Genomic DNA, 13,450 nt, shown 5'->3' with positions numbered 1-13,450 from the left:
AGGGGTCCTGCCCAAATGAAGTTTCCTTGAGTTTGGTATCACTGGCTTGTCGTGAGTCATTCCATAGACTCCTGACTGTAAATGCATCTGTCTTTGCTAGAGAGAGAACTGGGGAGACCTTTTAGCAGGATCCATAACTGGGATCCCAGAGATGTGATCCTGCCCCCAACTTTGAGAAATTGTAGAGGAGTGGGCAGCAGGGGAGGTTTCCTATGTGTTTGTTGTGTGTAACTTGTATTGTATACACTTTTGAACCTGTGCCTGACATTTTCTCCAAAAGCACCTTCCTGGTTAGACATTAGTCCTGTTGGGTTTGCAATGCTTGCAATAATGCTTCCCACCTTCAGTTTCTACTACAGACATTCTCAGCAACTTTGATTCTATTTTGGGGGGCTTCTTTTATCCTTCCTTCCCCCTCCTTGTGTTTTTGCTGTTTTCTCCCCTCCTTTGAAAACAATGCAGGATGGGGCACCTTCTTTGGTGGACCATAACTCAGACTCTGTAAATCCAGTTGTCAAACTCGTAGGGCAGGTAGAGGAGTCAGCCAGATATCCACAATGAGTCTGGTGTCTCTAGTTTGCACATGATCCATTCTATATAGTCCTGAACCTGCACCTATCATTTCCCCAGAAAGCATTTTCCTGGGGGTACCCTTTGGGGGGGCATAATTTGGACCTCATATATTTAATTGTCATCAAACTTGGAGGGCAGGTAAAGGAGAGTCAGTTGGAGATCCCCTGTGAGTTTGGTGTTTCTAGCATGATTGGGGGGGGGGTGTTTCTATCACATCACAAACTTCACAAACTGAAACAATTCATGTAGCATCAAAAAGTTCATGGTCCATGGTACGCAAACTATGTATGCCATGAACCACACCAAACCATGTTTTCCTGGTTCATGCCCATCCCTACTCTCGAAAGCTTATACCCCCTCCCATATTTTGTTGGTCTCTAAGGTTCCTTTGCAATCAAATTTAGCTGTTCTACTGCACGCCAACATGGCTACCCTCTGAAACTTGTTCCTTTCTGGCACTTTAGGCATTTTTCTCCCAGTCCAGCTTCAATAACAGATGCAAGCAAAACTGGGGTGGGGGGTGGGTGGGGGGGATGAGGATGCAGTAGAGCACAGTCAGGAAAGGTGTGGCAGGGAGCAAATTTTATCTGTCCTGAAACACACACTCTGGTTTTTTAAAAAAAAAAATAGGCTCCCACCTTATTTACATGATTGCAAGTAGTTGCCTACCCTTTTCACCTCCCCAGACCAATAACTGTTGGAAGGGGAGCTGATCTGTGTCAGGAGGCACTATAATCTGAAAGCTCTTTACATAAAATTACAACTGTTACAAGATCTCCAATCCTAAACCAACAGGTTTCCCCCACTCTCTACAGAGTTAATGCAATCCCTCCTCGTTACCTATCTCTTGCATCTCATCTAGCTTAGTATGTTTGTGTGTGTACTTCTGGATAGCAAGAAACCTTACTCTTTGCTTCAAATCCCTTTCTAGGTTATCTGCTAGCTGGAGGGAGGCAATCTGTGACCCCTCTGCCTTTATCCCCTCCCCTATTTACACAGCAATGGGTTTTCCTCTTTTGTTTTAAGGCACATAAGAAGGCTGAAGCTGCCTACTAATCACAGGGGATAGGAAGCTGTAGCACAGTATATCTGTCCCCTCGATCTGCCCTGCCTGTACATCTATGGTCGTTTTCGCACTTAGCATTTGCTCCCCTTATTCCACGGCGCAATTATGTCCGGCTCATTTTCCTCGTTTTCGCACATGGACTCATTTGCGGAGTCGCTTTCCATGAAGCCCCGGCTCAAATCGTTTTCCCACTGGCATCGACTTGAGTTCGATGCCCTGTCAATCATTTTTTTTTAAGCGCAAGTCTGGTTGCGTAAGGACGTAATAACGTAACATCGAGCAGTCACAGCTGTTCCTTCCCCTTCTTTTCGTGGACAAACCGCATCACGTGTGCTGCTGCTGCTTATGGATTGGCTGCAGCTGTAGTATCCTCCACAGCCCTTTATGTATTAACAGAAGCATTCACAGTGGACAATCCTAGCACTAGATTCCCCCCCCCCCAAATTCTGAAGTTGCGAAATATCGCAATAACGAAGAGAGAGAAATCGAGGGGTTTGTGTGTGTGTTTGTGTTGGCAGCTTCTTCCTTTCCCAGCCTCGCTCCCTCCCGAGTGGCGAAGCTGGGATTTCCTCCGCGCTCTTCCCCCTCCCCGGCTGGCGCTTGCAACGAGGACCTGACTGATTCCTGCTGCCAGAGCTCCCCCCCCCCACCCCATTCTCTCCTTCCCCTTCTGTGGCGCGTGTGAAGAGCGAGCTCGCGTCTATTTTCTAACCGAGCGGAATGTAGCCAGGGAGAAGAATGCAGGACTCCAACTTCCCATTTTATACATGGCGATTTTGTGCAGGTCCAGAAATCCTGGTGGCACAGCTGAGGGAGGCATTGCCTTTTTAAAACACACACACATGAACGCTTTGGCCCACGCCGGCACTAGATTCCCCCCCCCCCAACAATGTATAATGTAGTTGCGAGATAACGCAACAGCGAAATAACGCAACTAAAGTCAATAATAATAATAAAAAAATTCTAACGAAACCAATTGAAGTGGCAATTGAGGCTATTCCAGGAGGGTTTTTTTTTTCTATTTGTTAATTTCGAAATATCGCTATTACGCAAGAAATATGAAGTTTAAAAAAAAATGGCCGTGCGGGCACTTTTGGGAAGCGCCGCGAACGGCTGATGATTGGCCAAGGGGGTGGATGGGGTGGGAGGACGGAAAGGGAGAGGGTGACGCCCACAAAGCAGTCGATCCGGCGTGGATGGATTTCCCACAGCAAACTCCGAGGAGTGGATCCGGTGTGGATCCGGAGGTTTTCAAAAACTCCGGAAGCATGTTGAAAAACATACTCTGGCGTGAAACCCCTGAAGCGCTGGAGCAAACCGCAGCGCCGGAGCAACAGGTGCGAAAACCAGGAAAAGATCCGGAGGTAAATGGGGTGCTACACCGGAGTAAATGCGAAAACGCTCTATGTGTACTTTCTCCTGCACGGATAGCTTCTCTATCTATCCTTTCCAGCTTACAAGGTAGGCCAGCTGCCTCTAAAGAGGAATGGTACATCAGAAAATTATATTCCCCACTTTTATAGGTATTTTCATACCTTTCTGAACAGCTATGGGAAGCTGTTGGAGCCTCCAAAGTGACAGGTAATCAGAATTTAGATGTAGTTTTTTCCTACGGCGTATTTCAACCTCCAAAGCTTCTTCAGCAGCTTTACACTCATGTTCTAGTCTTGAAACTAACTCTGTAGCCTCTGTCAAAACAGCTGTTGTTTTCTGCTTTAAAGGCTGTATATCTTTTAAAAATCAAACATGAAAAAATACATACAACAGCATTTCAGGTATATCTGAATAATATAAGTTTATTATCTCTTTTCCTGGTAAAATGCCTTGGGCCCCTTCTAGGAAGGAAAGGTAGGACATAAATATTCTAAATCAAGTAAATAGACATCTTTAAAATGGACAATTTTGGCTTCATTTTCATCATATTAATATGTTACACAAACTGTCCTTGAACATAGTACCCTAAAGTACAGAACCTATACATAAATCACGCACACAATCTTAGCCAAAAGGCTGAGAAGTGATATACACAAATCAACATTTCATTGCAACAGAAATTCTGCACATTATTTTACTGCAAAAAACAATAAACAACCCTCCACACATTTAATTAAGTGGTTTCCAAAAACCCTACCCCTTTGTTAATTACTGAGATCAATTCAGCTGTTCATACATACATGAATGAAACATGAAGCAGAGTGAGACCATTGGTATAGTGAGATCAGTACTGTTTACTCTGACTAGCAACAATACTCCAGGGCTTTTATTTGATTATTTTAACTAGAGTTTGAACCTAAGACCTTCTGCAGGCAAAAAAGATGTTATATCACTGAGCGCTTACTTCTCAGTGCTGACTCAATTCAAGACATTTCTGCTGTGAAGAAATAAATGGGCAAGAGCTCACATTTGAACATGGTTTATTTCTGCCACAATCACTGGGATTAAATATTTATTTTACTAAATCCACCAGTTTGCTCAAATACCCATAAAAATTCTAGAACAAAATAAAAGATGCGGACCAAGGCATGGAGAAATGCATGGTAAAGTAAGATCCAAATAGGCAGCTGTGTTGGTCTGAAGTAGTAGAACAAAATAGGAGTCGATTGCACCTTTAAGACCAACTTTTTTCTGAAAAAGTTTTCTGAATTTGTTAATTTTATTATTCTGCTATTGGATTTTAACTTTGTACCACTTGGCATTCCAAACCCCACCAGCTACATGTGGCTCTGCTTACTGTATCTCATTCCTCACCTGAAGAAGTGTGCATGCACACGAAAGCTTACGTTCTGAATAAAACTAAGTTGGTCTTAAAGGTGCAATTGACTCCTATTTTGTTATGGTAAAATAAGATATTGAAAGTATCTAGGGTTGCAATCCTAAGAGCACTTTCCAGGAAGTAAGTCCCAATGAATAAAATGGAACTTACTTCCAAGTAGACCTGCTCAGATTTGTTCCCTAGATATCCTTGTTTCAAGCTACGGTGATGGGATTGTATCTTAAAACCAGAATTTAACTAACTTTCTGAGCAAAATCAGTTTCTTCCACAAATACCAACGGGAGGAAAAACAGATAAGAATGACAGTTTAACATTCGCTTGAATGGTTTACCAGTCAGACCTATTTCAGTCAGACCTATTTCACTGAGGCTTTATAAGTTTTTGGTGGATAATGGTTAATGAGTCCTTTGTGATCTCTATTTGATAAGTAAGGAAAACAAATATTAATAGTTGAAACAGTTCTGCTGAAATTGCTTTGAGAAGGACCTTCTAGCATTAGGATATAGTGCTTTGTCCCTAAAGTGCAGAAAGAAACTAACAAGCAGAACCCAAATACACAGAAGCAAGGGACAAGTCACTTTTGCTTGATAGAACAAATTAGTCTTGTGGATCTATAGTAGATGATTTTCAAAAATGGCATCATTTTGAACAATTTTTCCAGAGTATTACAGAGATCTGTCACTACAGCAAAGGGCCATTTCTTTGTTGATCCCTTCACTTGAGGAATTACAATCCTCTACACTGCCAACAATTGAAACAGCTAAATAAATTAGGGCTGACATTGCAAAAATGATGCAATGAGTGTGCGCAAAATACTCCTAGAATACTCCTAGAATAATAGTAAAGAAAAGCTTCACCCACTGCAGGGTTCATGACCAGTGGGAAATCAGCTAGCAGAACACCAATCATTGTCTTTACTGAAATATTTGAAAGTTCTGAGCTCTAGGTGATAAACTGAAATCTGAGTGCAGATTTCATCCATTCCCATTCTCACCATTTGGTAGGCTGCACACTGATTATTTGTTACCAGTAAAGGGAACATGCAGGTGTAGATGAGGATAGGACAAGGGCTGATAAAAATGCTTCAAAACAGTTAGGGGTCTCTCACCCCATAGTTTTATTTATTTATTTATTTGATTTTAAAAACGGACCAAAAGTTGTGCATGTTCTGTACCCTCATATTGCTGAGAAAATTCCTGGAACCAAAAACCAGCACACAGGAACAGTCCCAGGACAGTCAGAGCATAAAGTTTAGGTGGCTGAAGGGAAACAAGTGGTTTGCCACCTGAGTGATACCTGAGACTAAAGGGAAGAGAGAAAAAGATCAGCTCTGAACCTACAGTAAAGGCTGTAGAGAGTATTCTCAAAAGGCCCAATACCACTGACCTCCACAGAATTCCACATACCCAGCGTTCTAAAGACACAACATTGGCTTTCCTAACCTCCCTTCTCATCAAAGAAGTCCCATGGGCCCAATGGAAGAAGGGACCACTGGAGAGGCCTAGCATCATGTCACTTTGGTTTTCATGATGTGGTCAGTGTGGCATAGTAGCTAGAGCAGGGGTGTCAAACTCATTTGTTATTAGGGACGGATCTGACAGAAATGAAATCTTGTCGGGCTGGGCCATGTGTGTCATAAAATGTAATGCCAGGTATTGGAGATATAAACTCTATAAAAGACACAAACACAATTAAAGATATTTATTTTTTAAAAATTAAAATAAAATATGCTTAAAAATTAGCACTTCTGCAATATTTTGTTTAATAGTTTCTGATAACTGACACCTCTTGCTCTGAATTATTGCATCAAAATCTGGAGATAATGTTTGTGCTGTAGCAATCTTGAATATGCTATTCAGGTGTTGTTCAGGTGTGTGTCTGTAAGTTGCAAACCTACTTTTGATTTATTGACATTCCCTACAGAACTCTCATGGTCAGTGCTTTGAGCCTAAGACCCAGGGGAAAATATGAAATAACTGGGCATTGTGAGCTTCTGTACATAAGTTGCTTCATGTGCTGGTCAGCCAATGGAGAAAACAGAGGCTTTGCTCTGTAGTTCTTGTGCGATTGAACAAGCCTGACAAAGCAAGCTGTGAGGCAGAAGGAAGCAAGAGAGGGAGAAGGAAGCAGATGACAGTGAATTGCTTGTGGGCCTGATAGGAGCCCTCTGGGGGCCTGATCCAGTCCTCAGGCCACACATTTGACACCCCTGAGTTAGAGTGTTGGAACAGAATCTAGTTTGAATCCCCTCTGTCACTGAAACTTGCTGAGTGACCCTGGGAGAGTCAGCCTCACAGAGTTGTTGTGAGGATAAAATGGAGGAGAGCAGAATGATGGGAAAGATGGACAGGTCATAAATGAAGTAAATAAACAAAGCGCTACCCCATGATTCTTATTCACCAGACAAGGAATTCATAGTGTCCTAAGAAGAAAATAATAGATCAACCCTCCCTTATCTCTCTCAATGTATTTTCCTCATATGTTCATCTTGATGTTTAATGATATTCCAGATATCTGAAAATGTGCAGCTGTCCATGGTGAAGCAGGAGATGTAACATTAGAAAGCTGAGTGGAAGAAAATAATAGATTGGGAACTTTTGATCTTTGACTTCAATGAGGGATCAAATTAGGGCTCTACAGCTATGAAAATTCTTCACCCATATTCACTGCTTTACCCTAAGAAATTGCCCACAGTGCCCCATTTATTCTTAGGGCCACTTTCACCTGCCATTTGGTGAACATCTTTCTAGTATGAACAGTACAAGATTTAAGCCAACTAAAAAATTGGAACCCCCTCCCACAAATTCTGTCAAAGGAAGTAAGTAATCATATTTACCTTTCCAATACATTGACTTTTCAGCCTTCAATTCAGAAGAGGCTGATAACCAGATATCTTTAGTTTCTTCAGTAATTTTCATATCTGAAAACCTTAAAAAAGAAACCAACCTTTTAAGTCTAAAACTCTTCCCCCTTATCTACACAGTACTTTTCTTTCTTCAGATCTTCTGTGAAACTGTCGGACTTATCTCCTTAAATCCTCCCGTTCCCATCCCCAAACAAAAGATTTGCTCAAATTTATCTTTTCTTATTCTTACCTCTCATTCCTATCACCTCTGTTATCATTCCCTGTTTGTTTATATTATTTGAGCAGGAATCTCTTCGTTTCCTTATGTCACACTACAAAGCATTTTTTTTTTAAAAAAATTGACTGTATCCATTAGTTTCTGCCAGCATGAATCACTATCAGAAAGGGGCTGGTTTTCATAAATACTCTTTTACTATAACTCATTAAGCTCTCAACCCCCCCCCCCCCCCCCGCTGTTGCTGGGGGATAAGGGAAATAGTGGAAGAATCTTTAAATCTTGTCCCCATCGTCTGCTGGTAGAAACCAACACCTTTAGATCCATCTCACTGCAACTAAGGTTAAAACTATATATTATAATTTATAATGTGTAGTGCAGGGATCCTCAACATGGTGCCCAGGCGCCATGGTACCTGCCACTTTTTCTGGTGCCACTAGGGTTGCCAGCTCTCTTCTGGAAACCAGCAGAAGGCAGTGGTTAGGGGTATTTACCGGTAGTGGGGAAGGCGGGGGGGGGGGGGCAGGCTGGCAACACAGTGCACCTATGTGTGTGTTTTTTAAAAAAAAATTGGGCAGGCACAGTTGGGAGATTTTACCCAGCAAAGCCTCATAGTTGGGAGCTTTTACCCAGTAGAAATACTGTTGTGACAGAAGCTGTCACCACAGCTCAAGGATCTTTACTGTATGACTGGGCTTGGGCAAGCATTTTTATGGCTGGCTCTGCTTCCTACAGCAGTCATTTTGTGACTACACCAACCACACTGTCAGAATTCCAAAGGAGTCCACAGGCTGAAAAAGATTTGGGACCACTGGTGCTACTATAATGCTACTGGATGCAAGTCTTTGAATCACCATTTCCCCTCTTTTTTGACGCTTCTTGCCACCACTCTAACATTAATCCCCAAATAATAATGGGCACCACCAGCTAAAATGGTCTCAATTCTTAGAATAGTTTTCTTGTCTTAGAGAAACATGCTGAGGAGCTGTGGTTTACTGGTAGAGCATTTGCTTGGCATGCAGAAGATTCCAGAGATTCAATCCTTGGTATCTCCAGTTAAAAGTATCAGGCAGTAGGTGACTAGAAGACCTTCACTTGAGATCATGGAGAGATATTGTCTGAGTAGACAATATTGACCTTAATGAACCAACAATCTGATTCAGTAAGAGGCAGTTTCATGTGTGCGAAAGACTTAAGAACACCTACAAATTTTATAAAATCAACATTATGCTTCCATACAAAATAGAGGAGATATATGGTAAACTCACATTATTTAATTTTAATGCTAAAATGATGCCTCAAAAAACTATTGAAGCACACTCATAAGGTCCTTACCATGGAATGTTCTCCAACTTATATAAATGATCATACTGCAAATATAAATGAGATGTTTTAGTAAATTATTTACATGTTAGAATTTGCACTGAATGTATAATATTGTTACTGTATGTTATAAGAGAACTACACATACATATATAAAAAGATTTTTAAAATTGCTCTGTGGCCCACAATTTCATTTCACAGACACATATCCACATTTGCAGACCTGCTACAACTTTTGGAGTAAATATGAGTTGCTGCATATCTAATGTTGGCTTCCTAAACATGGCAAGCCAACATTACTACAACAAACTACGGTTTCTTAGACAAGTGAAACTTTATTACTCCTTAGGAAAGGAAAGGTCCCCCGTGCAAGCACCAGTCATTTCTGACTCTGGGGTGACGTTATTTCACGTTTTCATGGCAGACTTTTTACAGGGTGGTTTGCCATTGCCTTCCCCAGTCTTTTACACTTTCTCCCCAGCAAGCTGGGTACACATTTTACTGACCTCGGAACGATGGAAGGCTGAGTCAACCCTTGGCCCGCCTATCTGAACCAGCTTTTGCTGGGATAGAAATCAGGTCATGAGCAGAGAGTTCAGATCACAGTACTGCAGTACTGCTGCTTTACCACTCTGCGCCACTCACCCTACTAATTAAGAAACACAAACAACTGTCATGAGTGTCCACATTACCTAACTCATGAATAGCTAAGCAATGTTGCATAACTCAGGAAAACTGAAGCAAAGGATCAACCTTTGTGCTATTTGTGATCTAATGTGTAAGGAAAAACTCTATAGAAATTGAGCCCTAACATTAGTCCAGTTTTACTGATGCCAATAATGCTTTGAATCCTGCTGAACCCTTACTTCAAAGTCTTTTTATTCCACATTGCAAAGAAAAGTATCAATTCAGTAGCTTCATCCTTCATCAAGTAGGAAAGTTACAAAATTAATTTTGCAGTGGGAGGGCCCTAAGAAGGCCTCACACAAACAACAAAAACCTAAATACACAAACAGAATACTAAATAATTAGAATAAGTAAAACTTTTAATAGAATGGAAAAGTAATCAGCAAATGTTTGCCATTCTTCTCAGTACTTTTACACTCACTGGACAGAATGCTCTAAGTCAGAAATGGGTCCACATTGAACTGAGTAGGTAAATGGAACAAGCACCTAAATATTTTTCATCACTATAAGTAAAAGGGGTTCCTCCCCCAACTGAAAGCTGAATATTCAGAGAACTAGCCAGAAGCATCTCTGAGAGGAGCCAAAAGCATCTCATAGCACCTGCACTATGGCTACAATCTTGCCAAGGGCTGGTTTTCCTTGGGGTCAGGGGTCATTTTGTAGAAAAAATAGGTGGTGGAACTCACCCAGGGACTGTTATGCAGCTGCACATACTATTCAATGGACAAGGAGGTGGAACTCTCAGAAGGAGGAGGTGGAACTCTCAGAAAGGTTCAGGAGCTGTGCTCCTGTGAGCTCCCACTGAAACTGAGGCCTGCTTGGAGTCAATCCCTTGAGGCACTATATGGGAAGCAGCTGCTTAAGGCCAAATAAACATCATTGGCGGAATCCATAATTTCTTAGAGACCAGTTTAGCAATAAGGGGGGGGGGGGCATGCAGCTGTAGTATTTTTTGTTAACAAAAAAGCCTTTTAATGGGCAACTGGGCCAGCCTAGGACAGCACTGTTTCTAAACTATTTGCCTCATGGCCACAAAAGCAAATTTAGTTATCAAATTATAAGAATTACTCAAGAATCAAAAGTCCAAAGAGATTTATCTTTCCTAACTTTTTCACCAATGCTTATAGAGAAAAAATTAGGAAAGCTCAAGCTCAGTACGAGCTTAGGCTGGCCAAAAATACTAAAAGCAACAAAAAAGGGTTCTTTTCTTATGTTCAGAGTACGAAAAAGAGCAAGGACATGGTAGGCCCATTGCGAGGGCAGGAAAGTGAAATCGTAACAGGTAATGAAGAGAGGGCAGAACTGCTCAATTTCTACTTTTCCACAGTCTTCTCTTCTGAAGGAAACAGTGCTCAACATGGCAAAAACAGAGTATATAATGAGGGTATTGAGTTCCAACCTAGGATCAGCATAGGGATAGTCCATGAACACCTAGTTTCTTGAAATGAAACTAAGTCCTAAGGGCCAGATGAACTGCATCCAAGGGTTCTAAAAGAGCTTGCAGATGTAATTTATGAGCCTCTGACTATTATTTTTGATAATTCTTGGAGAACAGGAGAGGTGCTGGAAGTTTGGAGGTGGGCGAATGTTGTCCCCATCTTCAAGAAGGGGGAAAAGGAGGATCCGGATAACTACCGACCTGTCAGCTTGACGTCTATACCTGGAAAAGTTTTAGAACAAATCATCAGTCAGTCCTGGAACATTTAGAAAGGATGACTGTGATTACTAAGAGCCAGCATGGGTTTCTCAAGAACAAGTCATGTCAAACTAACATGATCTCTTTTTTTGAGAAAGTGACTACCTTGATGGATCAGGGGAATGCTGTAGACATAGTTTATCTTGATTTCAGTGAGGCTTTTGATAAGGTTCCATAAACTATCCTTATTTACAAGTTCATAAAATGTGGTTTGGATCCTGTTACCGTTAGGTGGATATGTAACTGGTTGACAGATTGCACCCAAAGAGTGCTTGTGAATGGTTCCTCATCCTCTTGGAGAGGAGTGACAAGTGGAGTGCCTCAAGGATCTGTCCTGGGACCTGTTTTGTTCAACATCTTTATAAATGATTTGGATTAAGGAATAGAGGGAATACTTATTAAATTTGCCGATGATACTAAATTGGGAGGGGTTGCAAATACAGTAGAAGACAGAAACAGGATACGGGATGGCCTTGACAGGCTGGAAAACTGGGCTAAAACCAGTAAAATGAATTTTAATAGGGATAAATGTAAAGTTCTGCATTTAGGTAGGAAAAATCTAATGCATGGTTATAGGATGGGGGAGACTTGTCTTAGTGGCTCATACACTGAACATGAGTCAACAGTGTGATGTGGTGGCTAAAAAGGCAAATGCAATTTTGGGCTGTATCAACAGAAGTGTAGTGTCCAGATCACGTGAATTGATGGTATCGCTTTGCTCTGGTAAGACCTCACCTGGAGTATTGTGTTTAGTTTCAGGCACCACATTTTAAGAAGGATATAGACAAGCTGGGTCCAGAGGAGGGCGATGAAGATGGTGAGGGGTCTGGAGACCAAGTCCTATGAAGAAAGGTTGAAGGAGCTGGGCATGTTTAGCCTGGAGAGGAGGTAGCTGAGAGGTGATATGATCACCATCTCCAAGTACTTGAAGGGCTGTCATATAGAGGGTGGTGTGGAATTGTTTTCTATGGCCCCAGAAGATGGGACCAGAACCAATGGGTTGAAACTAAATCAAAAGAGTTTCTGGCTCAACATAAGGAATAACTTCCTGACTGTTAGAGCGGTTCCTCAGTAGAACAGAGGAGGTGGTGGGCTCTCCTTCCTTGGAGGTTTTTAAACAGAAGCTAGATCCTGTGAATTTAGGGGGAGGCATTTGTGAATTTCCTGCATTGTGCAGGAGGTTGGACTAGATGACCCTGAAGGCCCCTTCCAACTCTCTGATTCTAATAAGTATGCCTGGGACTGAAGTCTGCTTCAGACATTCAGTCTGTAACCCAATCACACTTACTAGGTAATAAATTGTACTGAACTCAGTGCTTGTTTATCTGGAAAAATATCCAGCTGAATTTCCCAATGCGTCAATGAGATTTACTTCCATTAAACTGTACACAGGATTGCCATCCTAAAATTTTGAAGTACTGTTCTTCCTTGTTCAAAATAGACTTACAAAAATAAATGTACCCCTTCTATGCTATCATAATTATGTAAGAAACAGGATAGCTACATGGATTATACTAAGGTAGCGTTAAGGCCCTCCTGAACAAGTAGAACATTCACACAATTTTGACATTTACAGAAATGTAGCTTAAATTGCCTGTACCACCTAGGAAACATTATTCTATAGTAGAATTAAATAATTAACTACTGACTTTAAACTCCTATAAACATGCAGTACCTGTTGAAAGGATGCTTCCATTTTAACTTCTAAATCTTGAATGTGATGGATTGCTTTGTTAACGCATGCAGATGGTGTAGTTACAGCAGTACAACTGCGTTGAATGGAGGGGCAGTTCAGCAGCATCTTTTCATTCGCACCTAAAATAATTCAGGGTGGTGATGGGGAAGCAAATATTTTAGAAGTTGCAATCAGCATGTGTATATGAGCACTTCAGTTCCCTGCAGTGATTCGGTTGTGCATGTGTAAATTGTGCTGATGAACCACTTGATAGTCTCCAGGTCTTCCTCCCAAATGTCTGACTGGCACTACTGGTACTATTAACTATCTGACGGGGCTATAACTATTGGATAGAGCTTTATGATTAGTTTGCAGCGTTTGATAAAAATTATATACCATTTCAAGGGAGAAAAAAAAACTTCTGGTGGCTGATGCTACCCAAAAATAACTAACATAACTACATTTCAATCACTGCTGTTTCAGTTCTGTGCTAGGCCTAGTTTAAAAAAAAAATCTTATTCAAAACTCAAATATACAGCATCATTAGTTTACATTTAGCAAAAAGAAAAAAGAAATA

The 13,450-nt window shown here is 41.2% G+C and overlaps 1 protein-coding gene across 2 annotated transcripts in view; it reads right to left on the bottom strand.

Annotated features, from left to right (window-relative positions):
- Positions 1-13,026, bottom strand: part of CCDC178 (coiled-coil domain containing 178) — a 298,788-nt gene extending 285,762 nt beyond the window's left edge. For both annotated transcript variants that reach the window (XM_060243840.1, XM_060243841.1), the window contains exons 1-4: positions 12,874-13,026; positions 8,828-8,862; positions 7,249-7,340; positions 3,175-3,369 (exon numbers count right to left, since the gene is read on the bottom strand). In XM_060243840.1, coding sequence (XP_060099823.1) covers positions 3,175-3,369; positions 7,249-7,340; positions 8,828-8,862; positions 12,874-12,999 — 448 coding nt within the window. In that variant the 5' untranslated portion in view covers positions 13,000-13,026. The remainder of the gene's footprint in view (positions 1-3,174; positions 3,370-7,248; positions 7,341-8,827; positions 8,863-12,873) is intronic.
- Between the last annotated feature and the right edge of the window lie 424 nt (positions 13,027-13,450).

The sequence above is a fragment of the Heteronotia binoei genome, chromosome 7, assembly GCF_032191835.1.
Source record: "Heteronotia binoei isolate CCM8104 ecotype False Entrance Well chromosome 7, APGP_CSIRO_Hbin_v1, whole genome shotgun sequence".
NCBI classification, from domain to species: domain Eukaryota; kingdom Metazoa; phylum Chordata; class Lepidosauria; order Squamata; family Gekkonidae; genus Heteronotia; species Heteronotia binoei.
The sequence above is the reverse complement of the archived record's forward strand: the minus strand, read 5'-3'. Positions and strand labels throughout refer to the sequence as shown.